This window comes from Pagrus major, chromosome 4, assembly GCF_040436345.1.
Source record: "Pagrus major chromosome 4, Pma_NU_1.0".
Classification (NCBI taxonomy): Eukaryota; Metazoa; Chordata; class Actinopteri; order Spariformes; family Sparidae; genus Pagrus; species Pagrus major.
In genome coordinates, this window is record NC_133218.1 from 1,840,997 (window position 1) to 1,864,957 (window position 23,961).

Here is a 23,961-nt window from a genome sequence, read left to right on the forward strand (position 1 = left end):
AAAGCTGCCTTTCAGTCAGGTGACAAGGAGACATACAATACCGCCAGTGCAAGAGTGAAAGCTGTTATCAAGGAGGCAAAGAGGAGACATCAGCATAGACTGGAGAGGGACCTCAGTACCAACAGCATTAAAGATATGTGGCAGGAGATTCAAAATGTCACAGGCTACCTCATCATGTGTGAGGCCACACAGCCAGATGTGCTGAACACATTTTATGCTCGCTTTGATCTCCTCAGCAAAGATTCAGCTGTGAAGTCTACTCCACCTCCAGAGTCAGTGTCAGTAACCACAGCAGATGTGAGAAAAATTCTGCTGAGAGTGAATGTAAATAAGGCTGCTGGTTCAGATAATGTACCTGGCCGTGTACTAAAAACATGTGCCGAGCAGTGAGCTGATTTCATCACTGGTAATTCTGGTAAGGAGGAGAAACAGACAGCATTTTAACTGGAAACATCACAAATCGGCATGGTTCATCACAGCCCAGGACAGGAAGGCTCTACAGCGGCTGATTAAAACCACCAGAACATCACTGATACCATCTACATAGCATCAGTGACATCAGTGAAGTGAGATGTCTGCACAGAGCCCAAAGATACTAAAAGACAACACCCACCCAGCCACAGTCTGTTCATCCTGCTGCCACCTGACAACAGATACAGAAGTATCTGCTGACGTACCACCAGACTACAGAGCAGCTTCACTCCTCAGGCAGTCAGACTGCTCAATTAATCTTCAACACACATTTTATAAAGTAGATGTAGCACAAAGGACTCAAACATAGTTTAATTTTTGAAATCCTTGTGTTTTTAAAAAATGATAATAAATGTACCTTGTAACCTTGTAGATCTGTGGCTCACTATTACACACAATTAAATGTATGTACATTTGCTCATGTGCAGTAAAACAGAGTTTTTGATGGGAGACAGGATTGGGTGACGGCAGAGGGGTTTTAAAGGGAATTGGAGATAACACTGATTGGTTTAATTCATGTTAAGCTCAAAACACAGCCATGACTAATTAAGAAAGAGACTAAGTACACTAAGTGCACCTTGCACCTTACTTTGCATCCAGATCATCCACCGTTCAACTAGCAAAGGAGAGTTGGACACGCCCTAAATGCACTTGTGCCCTCGACTTTAGACCATGCGCCATAGATTGTTTAAGAAGGGCCTTATATCACCAGTTTGAAATGAAGAGGTGTTTTGAGGAGATGGTCAAAGAGATTGTGATGTGCATAAATGCATACTAAAATACAAAATGTCACTCCTCTAGATGGCAAGGTCCACTCAACTTCAAAGCCTTTGACGTGACCAAAAGCCTAGCATATAGCAATGACTTCCACAAGTTCGCCTGGAACTCACAAACTGCAATTATGTTAGGTCTGTTTGACTCTGTCCTTGTTTTTCAGATAGAGCTGGCTGGATAAAGTTAACTTTTAACTGATATTATGCTGGTCTGGCAGAGGTCTGTTGGAGCACTAACCTTAGCTAACATCAGCTATTGTAGCTTACCTGAGGTTCAATGTGAAAAACAATTGCTGAAAGGAGCAGACTTACCTTGGTTTGGGAGTTCCGGATGAATTTGTGGATTAGATTTTGATGCACATCTTTTAATACAGTTATGGTATGGGGTAATTGGAGAAATAAGACTCATATTTCAGTAATAATTTCCCACATTTCGTTTACCAAATAAATACAACATTATATTACACAGCATACAGTATAATGTTATTATACTGTACAAGTCTTATTGATTAGTGCCATCACCAAAGCAGTCCTACGATGATAAAATGTTTACATATTAGGTTTACTGAGAAGCACAATGGATTTCTGCTCAAAATGTTCATATGACCAGTGACACCAGATGAAGAAACGAATCAATAAACTATTGTCACTGAAAACACATCAACATACAAAAATGTCAAAATAAATGTAAATTATCTTTAATGTTTTATTTTTCACTTTTTTTACTGCCAATACAACTTTTTTTAATACAAGTCTTTCAGTATCGATGTTTCCTGTTTAAATTCAGATTTTGTTTTCAGTGCCAATTTTTAATGTCACTGTTCTAGCCCCATAACCCAAATACTCACTAGAGTAACAATGTATTAATCCACAACTGAAAATAGTCCCCATCAAATGGTTTTCTCCTGTTTTTAAGTAACATTTGCTAGAAACTACAGTGGCCTGCTAATTTAGGGCCAACTTCCTACTTGAGAACCCAGCCTTGGATCATGGTTAAATGCCATCTCACTTTCCTGGCTTCCCAGTCTCTCTTCACTCGAACAAAACAGAAGTCTCCTTTTCTTTTCCCCTGCCTTCTGTCTATCTTTGTCTCTCTCTATCCCTCAGACAGTCAGGTACTGATTGATGTCCGTAGAGTGGTAGGGGATGACTCCTACCGTCCTCAGGACCCAAGGGAGCTGTGTGGTCACATCTTCACCACCTGCTACATGGCAAGTGAAAACTCCTCAGAGGACACATGCAACAGGGCCAAAGGCTTGGCCAGTCAGATCGGCAGGTAGGCAGGATTCAAGTTGAAGGGCTTTTGTTTAAGGAGATGGTAAGAATGAAATGTCAAAAGTGAAGACCATTTTATTTGTGGTTCTGTAGTTCTGTGGTATAATAATAATAATAATAACACTGCCATGATGTCATCATCCAATATTCAAAATCCAGTATCAGACAGCTCTACAGTGCAGCTTCATCTCTACAGTTATATTATAGAGAATAAGATAACAAACAGTTCATTGGACTAAAGGAATGTCTGTTGTTCTGAGTTGTGTGGCTGTTTAGAGTCATTTTACTTTGAGTTTGCTTGGAATAGCAATATATTCATCCTCTCATTTATCTTTTGGCTTGCAGCACACACATGAATATTAACATTGACATGGCAGTGAAAGGCATTCTGGGCATCTTCTCAGTGGTTACTGGAAGGTGGCCTCAGTTTCGCACAAATGGAGGAAGCCACAGAGAAAACCTGGCTCTGCAGAATGTGCAGGTTTGAGACTGTCTCACACTGTCTGTGGTTTTTAATTGTTTTATCATCATGACAGTTTACTCTGTCGTTGTCTTTATTCTTTCTCTGTCATTTTCATCATCATCATTTTTTTACTCTTGGTCATCTTGTCATCACACTTTTTTCAAAAATAACAAACACATTAGCCTATTCAAGGCCGGACTGTTGCATGTTCATTCTGCCTCTGTACAGTGCCTATAAAAAGTATTCACTCCCTTAATTGTTTTCCCCTTTTATTGCTTTTATAAATGGAATCATGGTCAATATAATTTGGCTTTTTTGACAAAAAAAAACAACAACAAAAAAAAACTATTTTCTGCAAAGTAATGTCAGTTAATTAAATATATATCATGTAAAATAAGTGAATAACTATTCACCCCCTTCAAGTCAGTATTGAGTAGCTGCACCTTTGGCCTCAATCACAGCACTGAGTCTGTGTGGATATGTCTCAATCAGGCTGCACATCTGGACACTGCAATTTTACTCCATTCTTTACTCCGCCCTTTTCAAGTCAAACCACAAATTCTCTATTGGATTGAGGCCAGTCCAGAACATTCACCTTGTTGTCTTTAAACCATTTCTGTGTATCTTTCGCTGTATGTTTTGGGTCATTGTCTTGCTGGAAAATAAATCTTCTCCCATGTTGTAGTTCTCTTGCAGACTGAATCAGGTTGTCCTCCAGGATTTCCCTATATTTTGCTGAATTCATTTTACCCTCTACCTTTACAAGCCTTCCAGGGCCTGCTGTCAAGAAGCATCCCCACAGCATGATGCTGCCACCACCATGCTTCACGGTAGTGATGGTGTGTTTGTGGTGATGTGCAGTGTTTGATGTTCGCCAAACATAGCATCTAGTCTGATGGTCAAAAAGCTCCATTTTGGTCTCATCAGACCAAAGGGCCATCTTCCAGTTGACCTTGGAGTCTCCCACATGCCTTTGGCTAAACTCTAGTGGAAATTTAATGAGCTTTCTTCAACAGTGGCTTTCTCTTTGCCACTCTCCCACAAAGCTTTGACTGGTGAAGAACCCAGGCACTGAACTCAGGGGGATGTTCAGTGACTTGGAAATGTTTTTGTATCCATCCCCTGACTTAAACTTTTCAGTAACCTTTTCACAGAGTTGTTTGTAGTGTTGTTTTGTCTTCATGGTGTAATTGTAGCCATGGATACTGATTAACCAGTGACTGAACCTTCAGACACAGGTGTTTTTATACTACAATCACTGGAGACACATTCACTGCACTCAGGTGATCTCCATTTCACTAAAGACTACTAGTGAGACTACTAGCACCAATTGGCTGGACCTCTGTTGAATTAGAAATCACTTTAAAGGGGGTGACGACTAATGCAATCACTTATTTTACATTATATATTTTTAATTAATTGGCATTACTTTGACTATGATTCCATTTATAAAAGCAAAACTTTGAAGGGGGTGAATACTTAATCTAGTCACTGTATCAGGGATGGTTAATGATTGTTATTACCATGTTATGCCATTGAAATTGTTAAGAAAAGTGCTGCCTGACATGGATATAGAATGTCTAAATGTAGAGGTTGTTTTGTTACACATCACACCTCTTTTGCCCCCAGAATATGCATGGTGTCTAAAATCACACATGGCATTATACTGCTGTTGTGTTGTCCGGTGTAAATAGAAAAAAAGCGATGTAAAGGGTGTTTGTTGCAGCAGTATTGTGCGATCTCTGTATAGAAAGGGCTATACTGACAGTTACACCACAGTCTTCACACTGCTGAGTCAGTAACACATCTCTGACTGTTTTGTAGTTTTATCAGTGCTACAGACCACAAGTGTCACAGAAATAGTGTTGTATATTCAGTGGCGATGCAGTTGAAGATGTTTGAAGAAAAACTCCGCCGACACTGTCTTAGTTGTATAACAAATTTATTACAATAAGTCCAGTATCGTAATCAAGTAAAACGTTACTTGGAGAGCCTCCAGCCGAATAATGAAACTCTGACGAAAATATGCAGACAGCTCCTTATATACCGAGCTTGTTCTGGTCAAAAACTTAGTTACCACATATGGTTCACATTAAGAGAGGGACAGATAAGAATAGAGGCACCTTTGTTACGATGCCCCACCATATGTCTCTTCACCTCTGACCCAGGACTTCCATGACTCCATCCATCCATCCATTATCTTCCGCTTATCCGGGGCCGGGTCGCGGGGGCAGCTGCCTGAGCAGGGATACCCAGACTTCCCTCTCCCCGGACACTTCCTCCAGCTCCTCCGGGAGGATCCCAAGGCGTTCCCAGGTCAGCCGGGTGACATAGTCACTCCAGCGTGTCCTGGGTCTTCCTCGGGGTCTCTTCCTCCCGGTGGGGCATGCCTGGAACACCTCCCGAGGGAGGCGTCTAGGGGGCATCCGATACAGATGCCCGAGCCACCTCAGCTGACTCCTCTCGATGTGGAGGAGCAGCGGTTCTACTCCGAGCTCCTCCCGCGTGACAGAGCTCCTCACCCTATCTCTAAGGGAGCGCCCTGCCACCCTGCGGAGGAAACTCATTTCGGCCGCTTGTATCCGGGATCTTATTCTTTCGGTCATGACCCAAAGTTCATGACCATAGGTGAGGGTAGGAACGTAGACTGACCGGTAAATCGAGAGCTTCGCCTTTCGGCTCAGCTCTCTCTTCACCACGACAGACCGATACAACGACCGCATTACTGCGGCCGCCGCACCGATCCGCCTGTCAATCTCACGCTCCATCCTTCCCTCACTCGTGAACAAGACCCCGAGATACTTAAACTCCTCCACTTGAGGCAGGAACTCTCCCCCAACCTGGAGGGAACAAGCCACCTTTTTCCGGTCGAGAACCATGGCCTCAGACTTGGAGGTGCTGATTCTCATCCCAACTGCTTCACACTCGGCTGCAAACCGCCCCAGAACATGCTGGAGGTCCCGGCTCGAAGGAGCCAACAAGACAACATCATCTGCGAAAAGCAGGGATGAAATCCGGTGGCTCCCGAACCAGATCCCCTCCGACCCATGACTGCGCCTAGAAATTCTGTCCATAAAAATAATGAACAGAACCGGTGACAAAGGGCAGCCCTGCCGGAGTCCAACATGTACTGGAAACAGGTCTGACTTACTGCCGGCAATGCGAACCAAGCTCCTGCTCCGGTCGTACAGGGACCGTACAGCCCTTAGTAGAGGGCCCTCGACCCCGTACTCCCGAAGCACCCCCCACAGAATGCCACGAGGGACACGGTCGAATGCCTTCTCCAAGTCCACAAAACACATGTGGACTGGTTGGGCAAACTCCCATGAACCCTCCAGCACCCTGCTGAGGGTATAGAGCTGGTCCAGTGTTCCACGGCCAGGACGAAAACCGCATTGTTCCTCCTGAATCCGAGGTTCGACTATCGGCCGAATTCTCCTCTCCAGTACCCTGGAATAGACTTTACCAGGGAGGCTGAGGAGTGTGATCCCCCGGTAGTTGGAACACACCCTCCGGTCCCCCTTTTTGAATAGAGGGACCACCACCCCGGTCTGCCAGTCCAGAGGCACTGTCCCCGACTGCCACGCGATGTTGCAGAGACGTGTCAGCCAAGACAGCCCCACAACATCCAAAGACTTGAGGTACTCAGGGCGGATCTCATCCACCCCCGGTGCTTTGCCACCGGGCAGCTTCCGGACTACCTCGGTGACTTCGGCTTGGGTGATGAATGGATCAACCTCCGAGTCCCCAGCCTCTGCTTCCTCTATGGAAGACGTGTCAGTGGGATTGAGGAGATCCTCGAAGTACTCCTTCCACCGCCCGACGATATCCCCAGTCGAGGTCAACAGCTCCCCGCCTCCACCGTAAACAGTGTTGGCGGGGTGCTGCTTCCCCTTCCTAAGGCGCCGGATGGTTTGCCAGAATTTCCTCGAGGCCGACCGGTAGTCCTTCTCCATGGCCTCCCCGAACTTTTCCCAGGCCCGAGTCTTTGCTTCCGCGACCGCCCGTGCTGCAGCACGCTTGGCCTGCCGGTACCCGTCAGCTGCCTCAGGAGTCCCCCGAGCCAGCCAGGCTCGATAGGACTCCTTCTTCAGCTTGACAGCATCCCTTACTGTCGGTGTCCACCACCGAGTTCGGGGATTGCCGCCACGACAGGCACCGGAGACCTTACGGCCACAGCTCCGAACAGCCGCGTCAACAATGGAGGCGGAGAACAAGGCCCATTCGGGCTCAATGTCCCCAGCCTCCCTCGGGATCTGGTCAAAGCTCTCCCGGAGGTGGGAGTTGTAGACCTCCCCGACAGAGGGTTCCACCAGACGTTCCCAGCAGACCCTCACAATACGTTTGGGTCTGCCAAGTCTGTCCAGCTTCCTCCCCTGCCAGCGAAACCAACTCACCACCAGGTGGTGATCAGTTGACAGCTCAGCCCCTCTCTTCACCCGAGTGTCCAAGACATACGGCCGGAGGTCAGATGACACGACCACAAAGTCGATCATCGACCTCCGGCCTAGGGTGTCCTGGTGCCATGTGCACTGATGAACACCCTTATGCTTGAACATGGTGTTCGTTATGGACAAACTGTGACTGGCACAGAAGTCCAACAACAGAACACCACTCGGGTTCAGATCAGGGAGGCCGTTCCTCCCAATCACTCCCCTCCAGGCAACACTGTCGCTGCCCACGTGAGCGTTGAAGTCCCCCAGCAGAACGATGGAGTCCCCAGTTGGAGCACTCTCCAGTACCCCTCCCAGGGACCCCAAGAAGGCCGGGTACTCTACACTGCCGTTTGGCCCATAGGCCGAAACAACAGTGAGAGACCTATCCCCGACCCGGAGGCGCAGGGAAACGACCCTCTCGTTCACCGGGGAAAACTCCAACACATGGCGGCTGAGCTGGGGAGCTATGAGCAAGCCCACACCAGCTCGCCGCCTCTCACCGCGGGCAACTCCAGAGTAGAAGAGAGTCCAGCCTCTCTCAAGGAGTTGGGTTCCAGAGCCCAGACTGTGCGTGGAGGAGAGCCCGACTATCTCTAGCCGGTAGCGCTCAACCTCCCGCACCACTTCCATGACTCTGCTGACCTAATATTTGGTATATGTTACCTTGACCACAGTACCATCATGTCAGCATTCCGGTACCCCTACTCAAATAACCTCCAAGTCAGGAAGGCCCAAACAACAACTAACATTCCAATATATTCTCCTAATACAAACCATTTGTATAAATATGCTGCATCTAACAGCAGACACCTCAATAGTAAAATAAGCATTTAACTAATTGTACAATAAAAATAGGCATTAATAAATTAGTTTACAAATTAATTTATTAATCTATTAATAAATAGACTACATTTCAAAGTAATTCATTATTTGATATTTTAATGGCCATCAATTATAAATAGAATTTACAAATGAAATATTAATCCATCAATAAAGAGTTCAAATTAAAAAGGGATTTCCGAAAACAACATTTAACAGTCAATAAGTATATAATTTAAAAATTGCATTAATTAATTCATCTATAAATAAAGGAATTTAAAATCAAATGAAATTTAATTCAAATCTCTCTCTCTCTCTCTCTCTCTCTCTCTCTCTAACTATCTGTGTGTGTGTGTGTGTGTGTGTGTGTGTGTGTGTGTGTGTGTGTGTGTGTGTGCGCGTGTGTGTGCGCGTGTGTGTGTGTGCGCGTGTGTGTGTGTTCGTTCCCAGGCTCGGGTCAGGATGGTCCTGGCCTACCTGTTTGCCCAGCTGAGTGTCTGGGCCCGGGGGAAGCCAGGTGGATTGCTGGTGCTCGGCTCAGCCAATGTAGATGAGAGGTATTATTGCAGCTGTTACCTTACTGCGGACATGTCTGTGATATTTCATATTTCTTTCTTTTGGAACTTGTTTTTTATTTCAGCTTTTAGGCACAGTCTCAAAAATAACATGAAGTAATATAGCCTCCATCTTGGTACTGAATGATCATATGATCCTATACATACAGTCTGTGCTACCTTGGCTTATTATCCAGGTGCTTATTATATTATTACAGTATTCATTACAGAACTTTTTATCAAAGTACTTCTTACAGGTCATGTTATCAAGTACTTATTACAAACCATATTATTAATGACAGTAAAGTACTCATTACAGTACAGCTGCAACTGTTAATCAACCGATCAGTTGATTGCCAACCATCTAACCAACCGCTGATCACACTAATAATTAATCCTTCCTTAATCAGCCTGAGCAACTTTCAGGACACGCCCACCGACAACAGCAAAAACCAAAACCAATCAGAGTACAACATGAAATGATGCAGAGGGCTCAGGCCAGAGCTACATTTCAGTGTGCCATTTTTTAAATAAAGTTTAGAGGGAAAAAATAACACATGCATACTAAAACAATGGCGGTGAAACAAAAATATTTTTTAGCTTTTTTATTGTTTTGCTGCATAACTGCTGTGCAGATGGATGATCCAAACTGATGATGTGTCTCTGCTCTCATACACTTTTTTTAAAATTTAAATCGTAACAAATCCATTCACCATACATTCATCTGACATACCTCAAATGTATATTGTACAGTCTGACGCAGATTGTGACAAAGATTTTATTAGACCCATATTGTGTGGCAGGCAATAAACAACAGCTCTGCATGTAAAGGTGCAACCTCCTTATTCATCTTGGCTCATTTCAATGATGCCCCAGGAATAAATGTTGGCTTGCTGACAAAAAGTCTAACCTGGCCCAAGTTTCACCACGAGGCAGTGCAACATGTGATACCAATCAAATAAGTGCAAGTTTGTATTCCTAGTAGTTGACTGTGTAACACAAATAATCATCTTTTTATTCATGTGGAGGATAAAATGATTGTGGCAGTGATAACTTGTAAAATCCTATCTCATCTTTGTGTTTTGTTGCAAATTTCTTATTGACCATTTTGTTTTCTGCTCCTCAAACCTGCCATCTTTGATCATATTTTAAGACTCACTGCGTGCCCCCACTATTGCATCCCCTTGTGTCTTTTAACACAGTGCTGCTTTCGGTTTGAGCATCTGGTAACAGATGTTAATATGTGGTCGTTCACCAAAAAACAAACCGTTTTGTCACAACATTTACCATTAACATTGTTAATGTAGCTAAAGCAGTGCGACTACAGAAAGATAAATGCTCTTTTTCTTCAGACATCTTTTTGTATAAGATCTTTATTGAAAATAATTGTACTGTAGCCTAACTTTTCTCAGTTTAATCAACTTAACCTGCTCAGTCTGACAGGATATTTCACAAAGTATGACTGCTCCAGTGCTGACATCAACCCAATAGGAGGCATCAGCAAGACAGACCTGAAGAGCTTCCTGCTTTACTGTGTTGAGCAATTCCAGCTCACCACTCTGAGAGGGTAAGTTCAGCTGACAAGGTTCTGGAGAGATTTAACTCTTAAATAATGTACATGTGAGTATTGACAACACAGAAATCCAAAGGCAAAAGGATTAAATAGCTGAGGCAGAAATCAGTTGCAAGGTTTTAACCAAAACGTGAACTTTCAAAAGTAGAAGAAAGAGAAGGTAATATAGCACCAGGATTTATCGAAAATATGGCAGAAACACCAGAACTATCGGTGCAAGAGAGACTTAAATGGTCAAGAACATGATGTTTAAGTATATTTTACTTTTAAATAATTGACAGTGATATCTGGTGATGGTGCCACTGTTATAGAATGCCTTTAGACTACAATTACATTTAGTGACAATGGAACAACACTAGTGGAGTGTCATGACACAAAGCCCTGCTGTCCCAGCGACAATAAATTCCATTTTTATAGCCAGATTTTACAGCATGTGCAATGCAGCTGATCATCAATTAGAAGAATACATCTGCCTTCCTCTCTCCAGCCTCATTACAATTAACCACAAGAGAGGACAAAACTCAGACAAACACAAATGAATACCAATAACCAATAAAAAAAATTAGCTATGGACACTACCATGGTGCAAAAAAAAGCCATGAAGAAATTAAATCCATATATAAATATACACATTTCTCTGCAGCATCGTGGCCGCTCCACCCACAGCTGAACTAGAGCCACTGACAGACGGACAGGTGTCGCAAACAGATGAGGTAAGAAATGGAAGTCCTTTTATCAGACAGTCATCGCATAGCTATCCTGCTGAGCTATGATCACTTTTATGATGAGGATTTTTTTTCACATATAAGGGATGTACTGCACTGTACTCTGAGTGATAATGTTTGAGCTGCTATATGATAGGTTGAGATACTGTAGGTGCAACAAACAATTATTTTATTATCAATTAATCTGACAATTAATCATTCAGTCTAAGAAATGTAATAAATTGTGAAAAATGCTCATAACAGTTTCCCAGAGCGACGTCTTCAGATTGCTTCTTTTTTTCTAACTAAGAGTCCAAAATCCAAATACTCTTCATTTATTATCATGAATAATGAATAAAAGCAGCAAACCCTTACATTTAAGAAGCTGGAACAACAAATGTTTGACATTTTTGCCTAAACAATGACTGAAATAATTAATTAATTTTCATCATAGTTTGCAGTCATTTTCTTTTGATCAACTAATACCTTCATTGACTAATTGTTGCAGCTCTAGTGGGAAATGAAATTTGCCCTGCTACTCTGTGTGTTTTGTTTTTTGTTAAAATACTTAAGTGGCTCTATATACTTATAAATATATTTCCCTGTTTATTCCATCTTTTGCCAATAACCACCACACCTCCCTCCTCAGGCAGATATGAGGATGACCTATTCTGAGTTATCGGTGGTTGGACGACTGAGGAAGATCTCCAAGTGTGGCCCCTTCAGTATGTTCTGTAAACTTATTCACACGTGGAAGGATGCACTCTCACCCATGGAGGTCAGTTAACAGTGTGGGACATTTTTTTTCCAGTCCCCAGCTGTAATCTCCCACTAGAGAAATAATGTTGCGTCCATTTTGAATAAACTCAGCCACAGAAAAAGGCAGAGCAGACATTTTAGGTAAAGTGTGGATGCAAAAGCTGTGTCAGGTGTCGCACGTTTATTTACAATTTTGGGCTCTCAGAAATAATTAATATATTTTTATTAAATAGTAGTATGTAGCCTAACTGTTTATCCTAGTTGCAACACCCTTAAACAGGGAAAAGTAATAGCCAATTAATTGACTCAGGAGGTAGAGCAGCCGGTGGTTCGATTCCTGGCCCCTGCAGTCTTCGTGTCGAAGTGGCACGATACCGAACCCCAAATTTGCTCCCAGTGGCTCTTCCATCAGTGTGTTAGTGCTTATGAATGTTTATTGCTCCTGATGAGCAGGTGGTGCCTTGCATGGTAGTCTCTGTCACCAGTGTATGAATGTTTGTGTGTGATGGGTAAATGCTGACTTGGGTTGTAAAGCCATTGCTCACTGGAAAATTGAGCTTCTGAATGTAAACTGCAGACCATTCTATTTGCCCAGGGAGTTTTCCTTAATTTCCATCACTGCTGTGTACGTGCCCCCCAGCGCTGATACTAAAGAGGCCATGAAAGTTCTCTACCGGAATATCAGTGAGTTGCAATCTACTCACACTGAGGGCTTTTTCATTGTCGCTGGGGATTTCAACCAGGCCAACATGAAGTCAGTTCTGCCACATTTCCACCAGCATGTGGATTGTGCAACTAGGGGAGTAAATACATTAGACATGGCTTACACCACCATGAAAGATGCATTCAGAGCATCCCCCCGCCCCCATCTTGGCTCTTCAGATCATCTATCTGTTATGCTAATTCCAGCATATAAACCCCTGCTGAGGAAAACCTACAGTGAGGCAGGTGAGGGTGTGGTCTGAGTAGGCTATGGAGGCACTACAGGACTGTTTAGAGTGCACTGACTGGGATATGTTCAAAGCAGCTGCCACTTACAACGATCACATCAACATAAATGAATATGCCATGTCTGTGTCAGCCTACATCAACAAATGCACGGAGGATTTCAGCGCTAGCAAATCCATCACCACCCGGGCCAACCAAAAACCCTGTATGACTGATGAAGTACGCAAAATGCTAAAGGCACGGAACTTAGCCTTCAAGTCTGGTGACGAGATGGCTCTGGGAACAGCAAGAGCCAACTTGAACCGTGCCATCAGACTAGCAAAGCGTGCTCACAGTCGAAAAATCCAAGACTTTTTCCATGATCCCGCTAACACCAGGGATATGTGGCAAGGCATACGGACTATCACCAACTACAGGATTGCCCCTCCTGCGTGTGACGATGACGTGGACTTCCTAAATAAACTAAACAACTTCTTTGGGAGGTTTGAGGCACTAGCCCCATTCACACTGCCGTTTGCATGCGGGGATCCTGCGCCAATTCTCCGCATCCGCCTCTGTATGAAAGTTTCAGATGCGGCGAGGGGTGAAATTTCCCTCTGCTTCTGATGCGCCTCCGGAGGTAGTATCAGAGGTAGTGTCAGAGGTAGTGTCGGAGGTAGTGTCAGAGGTAGTATCAGAGGTAGTATCAGAGGCGCATTATTGGCGAACCGAACCAGTGTGAACAGATAAGACGGCGGCGCGGAGCGAGGGTCTGTCGATCTGATGGTGTTCACAGTCTGATAACTAAACAGGTCCTTCACTCAACAAAATATAGAGAAATGTCCCACAAAGCAACGTTACATGACCAAACAACAGTAACGTAGTAACTGGTCGTGTCTTTGGCAACTTATATGAGGGAAAAAATACCGCAGTTATACTCCTACCGAGTCCTACCGACTCTTCGTCACATTTCTGTACGAAAAACAGCGTCAGTCCCCGGCAAAAAAACTTTAACTCACCAACTGTTTGTCGCGACGTCAGCCCTCCACCGAGACTTCAGTGAACTTTCCCCCAGAAAACAGCCTCCCTCCCCGTAGTGACAGAGTCAGACAGCGTCCTGTTGACTGATGGTGATTATGTAATTATGTAATTTAGAGAAAAACGTAACTTTGTCACTTTCCAGGATGTTTGGTGGGTCAGGATCTCAATCACAACACATTATAACAGCATCCATATGATTATTAACAGTCAGCGGGTACATGTTTAGATTAACAGGTAAACACGGGGAAACACGTTGAAAAAAACACGTCATCACCATGACGTGTACCGTCACGCCTCTTTTGGAGCCGCAGCGCCGGCTTGCTGTGTGAATTATACTCTGGTGCGTCTTTTATGCTGGAGCTGCTTGGCTCAGTGTCAACAAACAAAGGCAGAGAATTGGCGAACCGCCGCTGCGGTGATAATGCCGAGTCTCTGTGTGAAAAGGGCTACTGAACAACACTCCTGCTGTGAAAACTGTTCCCCACCAGGATGAAAAGGCACTCTGCCTTGACATAGCTGAGGTGTGAAGGTCTCTGAGGAGTGTAAACACATGGAAGGCTCCGGGCCCTGACAACATACCTGGGCGGGTGCTCAGGGAATGTGCAGATCAGCTAGCTTGTGTCCTAACAGACATTTTTAACACCTCTCTGGATCAAGCCAAAGTCCCATTATGTTTCAAAACTGCCTCCATCATCCCAGTGCCAAAGAAACCTCAAATCACATCACTAAATGACTACAGGCCCATCGCACTCACTCCTATTATGATGAAGTGCTTTGAAAGACTAGTAAAGGAGCACATCACCTCCAGACTCCCTGCCACGTTTGACCCCTTCCAGTTTGCCTGCTGGCCAAACTGCTCCACTGAGGATGCCATCTCCACCGCTCTTCACTTGAGCCTTGCACACCTGGAGGAGAAAAACACTCATGTTCGGATGCTGTTCCTGGACTTCAGTTCAGCTCCCACAGGCTCCCCTCAAGGCTGTGTCCTGAGCCCCCTGCTGTTCACTCTGATGACTCACGACTGCGTCCCAAGGGCTACCACCAACCACATTTTGAAGTTTGCGGATGACACAACAGTGGTGGGCCTCATCAGGGATGACCACAACCCGGCTTACAGGGAGGAGGTGGAGCAGCTGGTGGGCTGGTGTAGCAAAAACAACTTGATCCTGAACGTGGACAAAACCAAAGTGGACAAAATCATTGTCGACTTCAGGAAGAAGCAGCCCAGCCACGCTCCACTTCTCATCAGCAACACGGCTGTGGAGGTGGTCAGCAGCACCAGGTTCCTGGGGGTGCACATCACAGACAACCTCACCTGGTCTGTGAACACTGCGGCACTGGACAAGAAGGCACAGCAGCGTCTGCACTTCCTGCGAAGGATGAGGAGAGCCCTCCTGCCCATGGCCATCCTCACTACATTCTACAGGAGCACTACAGAGAGCATCCTGACCAGCTGCATCTCCATGTGGTGTGGAAGCTGCAAAGCCTCTGACTGGAAGAATGTGAGGAGAGTGGTGAGGACAGCGGAGAAGATCATTGGGACTTCTCTCCCCTCCATTCAGGACATTGCTCCCAAGTGCTGCATGTCCCGAGCTGGAAATATTATCAAAGACTCCTCCCACCCTCACCATGGACTGTTTTCCGTGCTGGCCTCTGGAAAGAGGTTCTGCAGCATTCAGTGCAGGACCACAAGGCTCTGTAACAGCTTTTTCCCCCATGTCATCAGACTGCTGAACTCTAAGTGACAATTGTTGTCTATTCTTAACTCAACTATGTCACTTTCAATAATTTGCACTTTTTAGTATGTTTCTGTTTTTGATATTTATTTTCTTATTTTGGTATTTTTTTGATATACTTTCATATTTTAATTCTATGCTGAGCCTCTGAAACGAAATTTCGTTCTGTGTTCATTTGTTGCTCACAGAATGACAATAAAATCTGTCTAAGTCTAAAGCGCTTTGAGTGGTCACTAAGACTAGAAATATAAACACAGTCCATTTACCATTTAGTCTCAAGAGGAATACTTAACTATCAATTATTAACAACAACCAAAATTACCTTATTAATAGCAAGTAAAGGTTGAAGAATTTCCAACAGAAGATGGCAGCATTCACTCACAGCATTAAATATACCAGCATGTATGTTCAAAAGTGTTTATTTAAAAGATAATAAAGTAAAACACAATTATTTTCACTGAATGTACCTATCTAAAAAACAAAGTGTGAGCAAATGTGTGCATGTCTGTTATATGGTAGTTGTATCCATTTGAGAAAGGTTTTGCCTAGCCCAAATCTTGGGAGTACATTAAAATGGTAACCCCATTCTATGCCAAATGATTGTGATACCTGGGCTTTGGGTATCGGCCGACGTTGAGTACCGATCTATGTCCACCCAGTGTGCACACTCAGCAAAGACACATCTGAGGTCCAAATGTTAGTAGTAAAGCTGATTGCCTGCACGTCTTTCAGCCTACGTGAAATGAGTTCCCTCACTGTCTCATAAAGTTTGGGGAGAGCAGTTTATGTTTATATAAATATAAATATAAATGCTTTATAAGGTTGCTGGTGTTGAAATTGGCAATACTTGTGCCACCACTCCAAATTACAGCCTTGCATACTTATCATGTGGCTGTTTTACTGGTGGGTTATCCAGAGTCAAATATTGCCAAATTAGCTGACATGTTGCTAGCTCCGTCTGACTCACGTGAAATCAACTACTTCTTCGCCGCTCTAAAAACAGTAGTTGCCAGGGGCAGCATCGGCAACTTCATGTGTTGGCTTTTAGAGCAGCGAAGAACAATTGATTTCTGGTGTGTATTGGAGCTAACTGGGGAGTAGCAGGGTCCCATTGCTAAAACTTTGATCACCTGCTGGTTATTATGACACTTGAGATTTAATTTTTTCCCAAATTCAAGTCACAATATCAACATTAAAACAACAAACCTGTCAGCCCAACATCATTTTTGGGCATTTTGCCATTGAGACTGTTTCTTTTTTTTGTTCGAATTGGTGTGGTACATTAACATTTTGTATGAGACTGGTAATGAACATTGTGAATTTAGCAGCTGTTAGCAAGACTTAAATATAACAGTGCCTAAAAATAACAATGTATTGTCATTTTTCTTCAGGTGGCTCAGAAGGTGAAACACTTCTTCCGCATGTACTCAATGAACCGCCACAAAATGACCACAGTGACACCATCCTACCACGCTGAGAGCTACAGTCCTGATGACAACCGCTTTGACCTCCGCCCTTTCCTCTATAACACAGGCTGGGTCTGGCAGTTTAGGTGCATCGACAACCAGGTAGCAATCAATGCATAAGGCAGGAACCTTGTTTTCATGTCAGAATAGTGGGCTAGATGGGGAAAAAAACATAAAAGTAACAATAAAAAATCTGTAAGTAAAATCTGACAGAGCAAAGGACAATAATGTAGACATACTGGATGACCTAGCGATGGGATCGCTACAGCTGCAAAGCTTGTCAACATGTTGACATTCCGACCCATGAGTACTCAGCTGCCATTACTATTTTATTACATGAGTACTTATTACTCATGGGTCATTTTCGAACTCGACCTTAATTTTGATCTCCACACCAGTGAAGTTTTGTGACTGCATTAAAATGAATGTGGGCTAAGATTTGTAAAGTGTGGGGTCCAGTGGCCCATCCCTAATTGCTGGCCCCCTACTTCCAGAACCTTTGCTCAGACCACATCTATCTTAAAACTCTGCCTTCATTTTGTTCTCAACTACACACAGCAAAGTTTTGTGACTGCATCTTGCACTGTTGTGATGCCATGCCTTGTGATGCTTTGACAAATTTTGTCCATAGACAGACAGACACATAATCACCTGACACAATACTCAAAATCACATATGCAGTAGTTCCCAGGACCACTTTTTGCCATGATGACACATACAGAGAGACTCAAAAGGCAGACTCAAAATACTAGCCACAAATTTGCGGCTGGTAATGAACTGTTAATAAGGATGGACAAAATTATCTAACCCAATAGTATTTGGTAGACCTGGAAACAAAGAACAGTGGCTTTAATTGTGGGCTGAATAAACATCTTTGTTTACATTTTCCATTTCCTTTCCCACAGGTGTCCCATATGGAAGCAAACACCCCAAAGCCATAAGAACCAGAGGTCTTCAGTGTCTAGTGAAAACCCCTCAGAATTTAAACAGATCAAAGATTCTTCAGTGATTCTGCAAACTTTCTGTAATGCAAAATACTTTTACTGTGCTTGCAAACACAGGGCCAAGCAGGTCTATCTTCTACCTCAACCCTTATATATGTGACACTTGCCTGCCTGCCTGCCATACCTTTTTTTTTTTTTACAGCAAGCCTATATCCCAAATAAGACTAAGAGTCTAAGAGACTAAGAGAGAGCACAGATAACATGTTGACATGATAACAATGAAAATGTTCATGTTCATCTAGTTAGTTTAGTATACGACATGCTAATATTAACCTATTAGCACTGAATGTCATTAGTTTTGCAGGTTTTGGTCACAAATTGAAATATTGGACAAATGTATACCTGATGAAGGCATCAGAAGAAGAGTCAGGGAATCAACAAAATCTTTAGGATTCATCCTCCGGGGACAATACACGTTTGAACAGAATTACATGACAATCCATTGAATAGTCAATGAAATATTTCAGTCTGGTCCAAAGTGGTGGACCAATGCCATCCTTAGAGCCATGTCACTAGTATGGCTTAAAAAAGCTCCAATTTGATGAATAAAATTGTATCTTTATCAAATCAACAAAGTATGTGAAAGCAAAGGCGTAACAGTGGCCGTTGACTTTTTTGCCCTTAATTTAGAGTCTGCCATGGATGTTGCCCTTCTTCACCGCAATGATGACTCAATTCTGAAGGGAAACTATTTCTAAGATGCTGAGGCAGGGCTGGAAACTCATATGACTTCTCACTCAGTCACTGGTTATAATGTTAGGTGGATGTTTTATTCCTGCAAGATTTTTCAGTAAGTATTAATTGTGCTCACTTATTTCAAATATGACAGATTAGATAAAGACTGTGAAAGAGCTTTAAGTCCAGGGACAGGAACACTGAGGTTATTGGATTACACAGATTTGTATCTGAAGTTGATGTTATTAGTTGGAGAGACACTCTGTATGGGAAGGCTTGTGAGACGTAGAAGATTTGCTGTAAATAAAGTGATTCCAGCAGACATTACATTGTGTTTAATGTGCTGTTTCTACATGTCGGAAGTAATAATAATAATAATAATAATAATAATACATTTTATTTGTATAGCGCTTTTCATGAGACTCAAAGACACTTTACATGTGAACATAAAAGCAACACACTACAAGTTAAATTACAAAATACGTTGTTCAGGGTGGAGGATGCATTGGAGAAAGCTTTCAGATGCAACCGCATCAAACATGGCGAAAAAGTATGTTATGGAAGAATTAGCTGTCAGCTCGTAGAGTTACATGTTACATATAGTATTTAACATACCCATCCGTCTTAGCACTGTTATTGTACATCCTCCTCTTAAGTCAAAAGTATGCCTATTTCCTTTCAATTTAAATTATGTCAACAATTTGACTTTTTTTAATATTTGAGATAGTAAATATAATAAAAAGGCAGCAAAATCAGAATTATTACTTTTTAATAGAGCCAAGAGGGTTCATCAATTGTTCATTTGGGTGATTAATAAGAAAATGTGTAATTACCTTTCAAGTGATAAATTGTTCATTCATTATTTGAGGTCTAAAGAGTCTAAACATACCCTTGGTTTAGCCCTTTAAATGTGAGGATTTGTTGCCTCTCAATGTTTTATATAACTGACAATGGGATATTTTGGGGGCTTTTGAGTGTTTGTCAGATAAAATCAATATTGAAGAAGTGTGGAAATGTGTGCTGGCCACTTATCACAATTATCTGATGATTTATAAACTAAATAATGAATAGATTTAAAACAATCATGGGCAGATTAATTGGTAATACATAATCATTAGATGTAACTCTGCCTTTTGAAGTCAAATTCAGGATGACATAAGTGAAAAAGTTTGCTTAACATTATGACTTATGAGCTGAGGTTTGACATGATCTCATCATTTGACCTGAACAGTCTGATTTAGTTGACTATAGCATTATTCTGACATATATATGATAATTATGACTTTAAAGGCCAATTTTGAGTCAATATTTCCTTTTCGTGACTTACCGTGATTATTTTAATATTGCATCATTCCAAACCTTTCTGACAGCCGAGCAGCAGCTTTAACTGTCATTCCTGTTCCTTCTCTCTCCACTTGTTGAAGGCCCTTGAAGCAGCTCTGCTCGCATGCCTTTATTGGCTCACTTTAACCCTGTAAGACCCACTGTTGCAAATTTACCACATCACTTTTAACAATTCTAAAAAAATGCCTGCAAATGTTTTTTTTTTTCTCAAGACCACATTTACATAGTTAATGGGTCCTATTGTTTGTCCTCACAATGCTATTGGATAGAATAAGTGTTTATAGGTTCGGTCATCTGGCCATGAACTCACTCTACCTGCAAACTTCCCGCTGAGCTCATCTCCTTTTTTTGCAAGACTGGATTTGTCAGGATTAAAGTAAGTAAAATTCCTTAAATATTTTTTTTGTGTTTATTACAATGTCTAGAACATGTACATATTTAGTTATTTTGGAAAACATTCATCAAATTTGATTTAGAGCTTCTTATGTCTATGTTGCAATTCTGCAACGTTGGATCAGAGTGGTAGTCAAAATAGCCTGTGCTCCTTACACATTACATAAGGACACTGCACTTCTCACATGGTCACAAATTGAAAAAAATGTAGTAGAAATTTAAAGTGTTAGCTGATTCATTGTAACTAAGCTCTAAATGTGTTTTTCTGTTAAATTTTTACTTAGTTTAGCTTAGACCATAATTAAACACATGAATAAATTGTATGGGGTATTTGAAACTCCATCACCTATAGCAGTATTTGAAACTCCCTGTATATTTGTAGTTTCTTGTTTGTTTTTTAACTTCTAAATGATCCTGAGCTATTTTTCTCAGTGTTGCCCAAGTAGCAGTTTGTAGCATTAGGAGATAGAAAAACAGGTTCTGAATGTTCTGGATTTGTTGGGGGGATGCCTGTTGCATTGTTCAGGGACAGGTGTAAATGGTCTTGAATGTGAACCTGTTAAGTGCTCTGGGGGGATGCATGTGTTCCTTTTAGTATGATAAGTAGAGAGCATAATAGGCCAGCCAGACAGTATTGTTTGAATGTAGTGGAATTTTGATTAGCATTTGTATTGAAATGGTAATACTTATGGACATACTAATGGAAATACTTAGATCTCTACCCTCGACACATGGTCTACCACCCTGTCTATTCCAAAAGTTTGTGACAGAAGACATGATTGAGGCTCTGACAAGAAACACAAATGAGTACAGCTTGCAAAAAAACACCAACACCAATAATAAGGAAATTGGGAAGATGCTTGGCATATACCTGAAGATGGGCCTAATGCAAATGGCTGGAGTCCGTATGTATTGGGAGACAGACACACGGTACACCCCTGTTTCTGATGTGATGTCCCGCAACAGATTCCAATCTCTGTTGACTTCATTACACTTTACAAACAGCTTGACTGTGTCAGAGATGGAAAAGAAGGACAAACTCTGGAAACTCAGACAATGGCTACTTAAATGTTCTGTATATCTGTTCAGACAAAGTGAGTAGCCTACAAACACAGAAATTCTGCTCCCAACTATTCCCAGCGTTGCAAAATTGCAACATTTCCCTAAAAACTTACTAAAATGCAAAATTTGAAAACTCTTTAATTTCTACATCAGAGACCTCCTAAAACAATATCTGAGAGGTCAAAAAAAATGTTGCTCATTTTTTTCCATATCTGGGTCTTACAGGGTTAAACTTGGTGTTTCTGTCAGGCACTTTATTTCTCTCAGAGATGTCTTCTTACTGCTTGCTGCTGCATCAGCCCCCTTTGCTCAGCGGAATATTTGAAAGTTTCTCACTGCTCCTGTCACATGTGTCACTTTCAGAAGTGCAGTCGCTCCGCTGCAGCGTTTTGTGATGTAGGTGGAGTTTGAGCTGTCAAAGTCAGTGTAAAGTGAGACCTGAGTACAGGGAGGGAGGAGCAGAGCAGACACACACTTCCTAGAAACATGTTCCCCTGCCTTCTGCTTCAGGCTTCCCGTGTTATTTAACAACTTCGGATCGTGTCGTCGACTGTCCGGACGGACTTTCAGCCTCGCTGCGGCTGATTTCTCGCCGTCTCCCTCCAGATTTACTTTCACGTTGACAGCTGAAGGGCGGGTAGACCTACTGAACGAGTTGTAGATTTCCTGTATGGAGACGGACAGTCTGCTGACCGGCAGTGTGAACGGAGCCTCCGGGGATTATGGCTCTGGGTCGGGCACGGAGCTCGGAGGGGGCCCGGGCAGCAGACGGATGTCGTACTCAGTCGCCCGGGAGTCGTGCAGCGTCGAGGGAGGCTCAGGTGAGTGGAGCTGGATTATGACACTGTGTTGTAGTAACATGTGACAGTATATTGGCCTGTATCATGAGAGAAACTTGTCAGGACAGGTGGCTGTCGCTCCTCGATCTGTGGAGGAGGAATATTAAGATCCTTAAATAAAAATATCAGTACTGTCCTCCATTACAAGGAGGCCTATATTCAGAAGTTTACTCGACTTAGCATGACAGGTTAAACCCACCCATAGGCCCTTACTGACACCTTCAGCACCACCTGGCATTGTGTCCTGTTACCTTCAACTACACAAATGAAACAGATTCATATTGGAGAATGCATCATGTAAGCATATTACAAGACTAAATGATACTAGGGTTAGGATTAAAAAAAGGAGTAATTAACCAGTTATTAAAGGAGCAGTATGTAGTTTTGGGGAATAAATGTTAGTGAGAAGAGAGATCTTCATTTACAGATCGACAAAATAATATGTGATAATATCATTTTGTAGAGATAAATAACTTGCATTTCAATTAAATATGCTAACCAGTAGTATACCAGTATTTTGTATTTTATGTTGATATATTTGATAAGAAAGTATTTGTAATTTGTAACAAGATACATTTTCATGTATTTGTGCCCATCTCTTATTGTCTCACCTCTTATTAAGTGCTATATCCAAATCATAGGAGCTGCAATTTTTTGATAGCACTGTGGCACTGTGGTGCTTGAGGGGATGCCCCAGCCTATGAATATTCTCCAGATGTAAGATGTCATGCTTGTCGGGTACAGGCCCCAGCAAACATCACTTTAACATTTTTTTCCATGGAAGTGTAATGCAAAAAATAAAATCACCATTCCCACTAAAACTGTTACTCATATCCCAATGGGCAGCCATGGCTCAGGAGGAAAAGCGATCATTCATCAACAGATTTATCGATAGGCAAAATAATCGTTAGTTGCAGTCCTATAATCAATTGTCAACATTGTTCCAATTGTTCTTCATTTTCTGTCAATCAACTAATGATTTAATTTGTAGTATATAGTGTATAACCTCTGATAGGTAAGATATGAACATACCACTTTAATGGGAAAGGTGAGTGATTGTATGAGCGACTGTAAGGTTGAAAGTGATTTGGCCTCCTTTATTGTGATGCATATTCTTTGTCCAATCAGTGCATCTGATTTAGTAGCAGGATCGAAACAATCAGTTGAAGGGGGATAAAACTAATTTTATCCTTCATAAATATCAGCCAGCAAGAAGACAGACTTCCTGTTGATGTGATGCAGGGGTGTCTAGTGAAAAAGCAAAAGGTGGTAAGAAAGGTAGATACATGCTATATGTATTATTTTAATCAATATTGATTTCCTATAACTTTGATCAGTTTAATTCTACTTACTTCGATGCACAAGATGGCAAACTCTTCTAAAAGTGAAATGAGTGATCCCCTTGATTATGCTGTTTAAAGCTAATCAAATAAAAGCAGCAGTGATGTGTCCTTTGACTCAGGGTATTGTGGATGAAAGATTTCATTGTCTTTTTCATGCTGCAGTTTAAATTCGAATGCAACCCCAGGTTTTAAGTATCCATAGAAGACTTGGAAAGGGATGGCTCTGTATGCTCATAGTACAATCAGGTGGTCATCAAGAGGAAGGGAGGCGAGTGTTTGATGTGTGCACGGAAAGGATGTTTCA

At 42.4% G+C, this 23,961-nt stretch overlaps 2 protein-coding genes across 2 annotated transcripts in view; both read left to right on the forward strand.

The window, feature by feature from the left end:
• The window catches only part of LOC140994930 (glutamine-dependent NAD(+) synthetase-like), a 46,176-nt gene extending 27,173 nt beyond the window's left edge, over positions 1-19,003 (forward strand). Inside the window, exons 14-21 of the mRNA XM_073464774.1 lie at positions 2,352-2,520; positions 2,865-3,000; positions 8,688-8,794; positions 10,227-10,358; positions 11,008-11,077; positions 11,718-11,846; positions 16,923-17,099; positions 17,903-19,003. Of these exons, the coding sequence (XP_073320875.1) occupies positions 2,352-2,520; positions 2,865-3,000; positions 8,688-8,794; positions 10,227-10,358; positions 11,008-11,077; positions 11,718-11,846; positions 16,923-17,099; positions 17,903-17,938 (956 nt within the window). The 3' untranslated portion in view covers positions 17,939-19,003. The remainder of the gene's footprint in view (positions 1-2,351; positions 2,521-2,864; positions 3,001-8,687; positions 8,795-10,226; positions 10,359-11,007; positions 11,078-11,717; positions 11,847-16,922; positions 17,100-17,902) is intronic.
• A 3,006-nt stretch (positions 19,004-22,009) lies between these two features.
• Positions 22,010-23,961, forward strand: part of tpcn2 (two pore segment channel 2) — a 58,499-nt gene continuing 56,547 nt past the window's right edge. Inside the window, exon 1 of the mRNA XM_073464165.1 lies at positions 22,010-22,296. Within this exon, the coding sequence (XP_073320266.1) occupies positions 22,146-22,296 (151 nt within the window). The 5' untranslated portion in view covers positions 22,010-22,145. The remainder of the gene's footprint in view (positions 22,297-23,961) is intronic.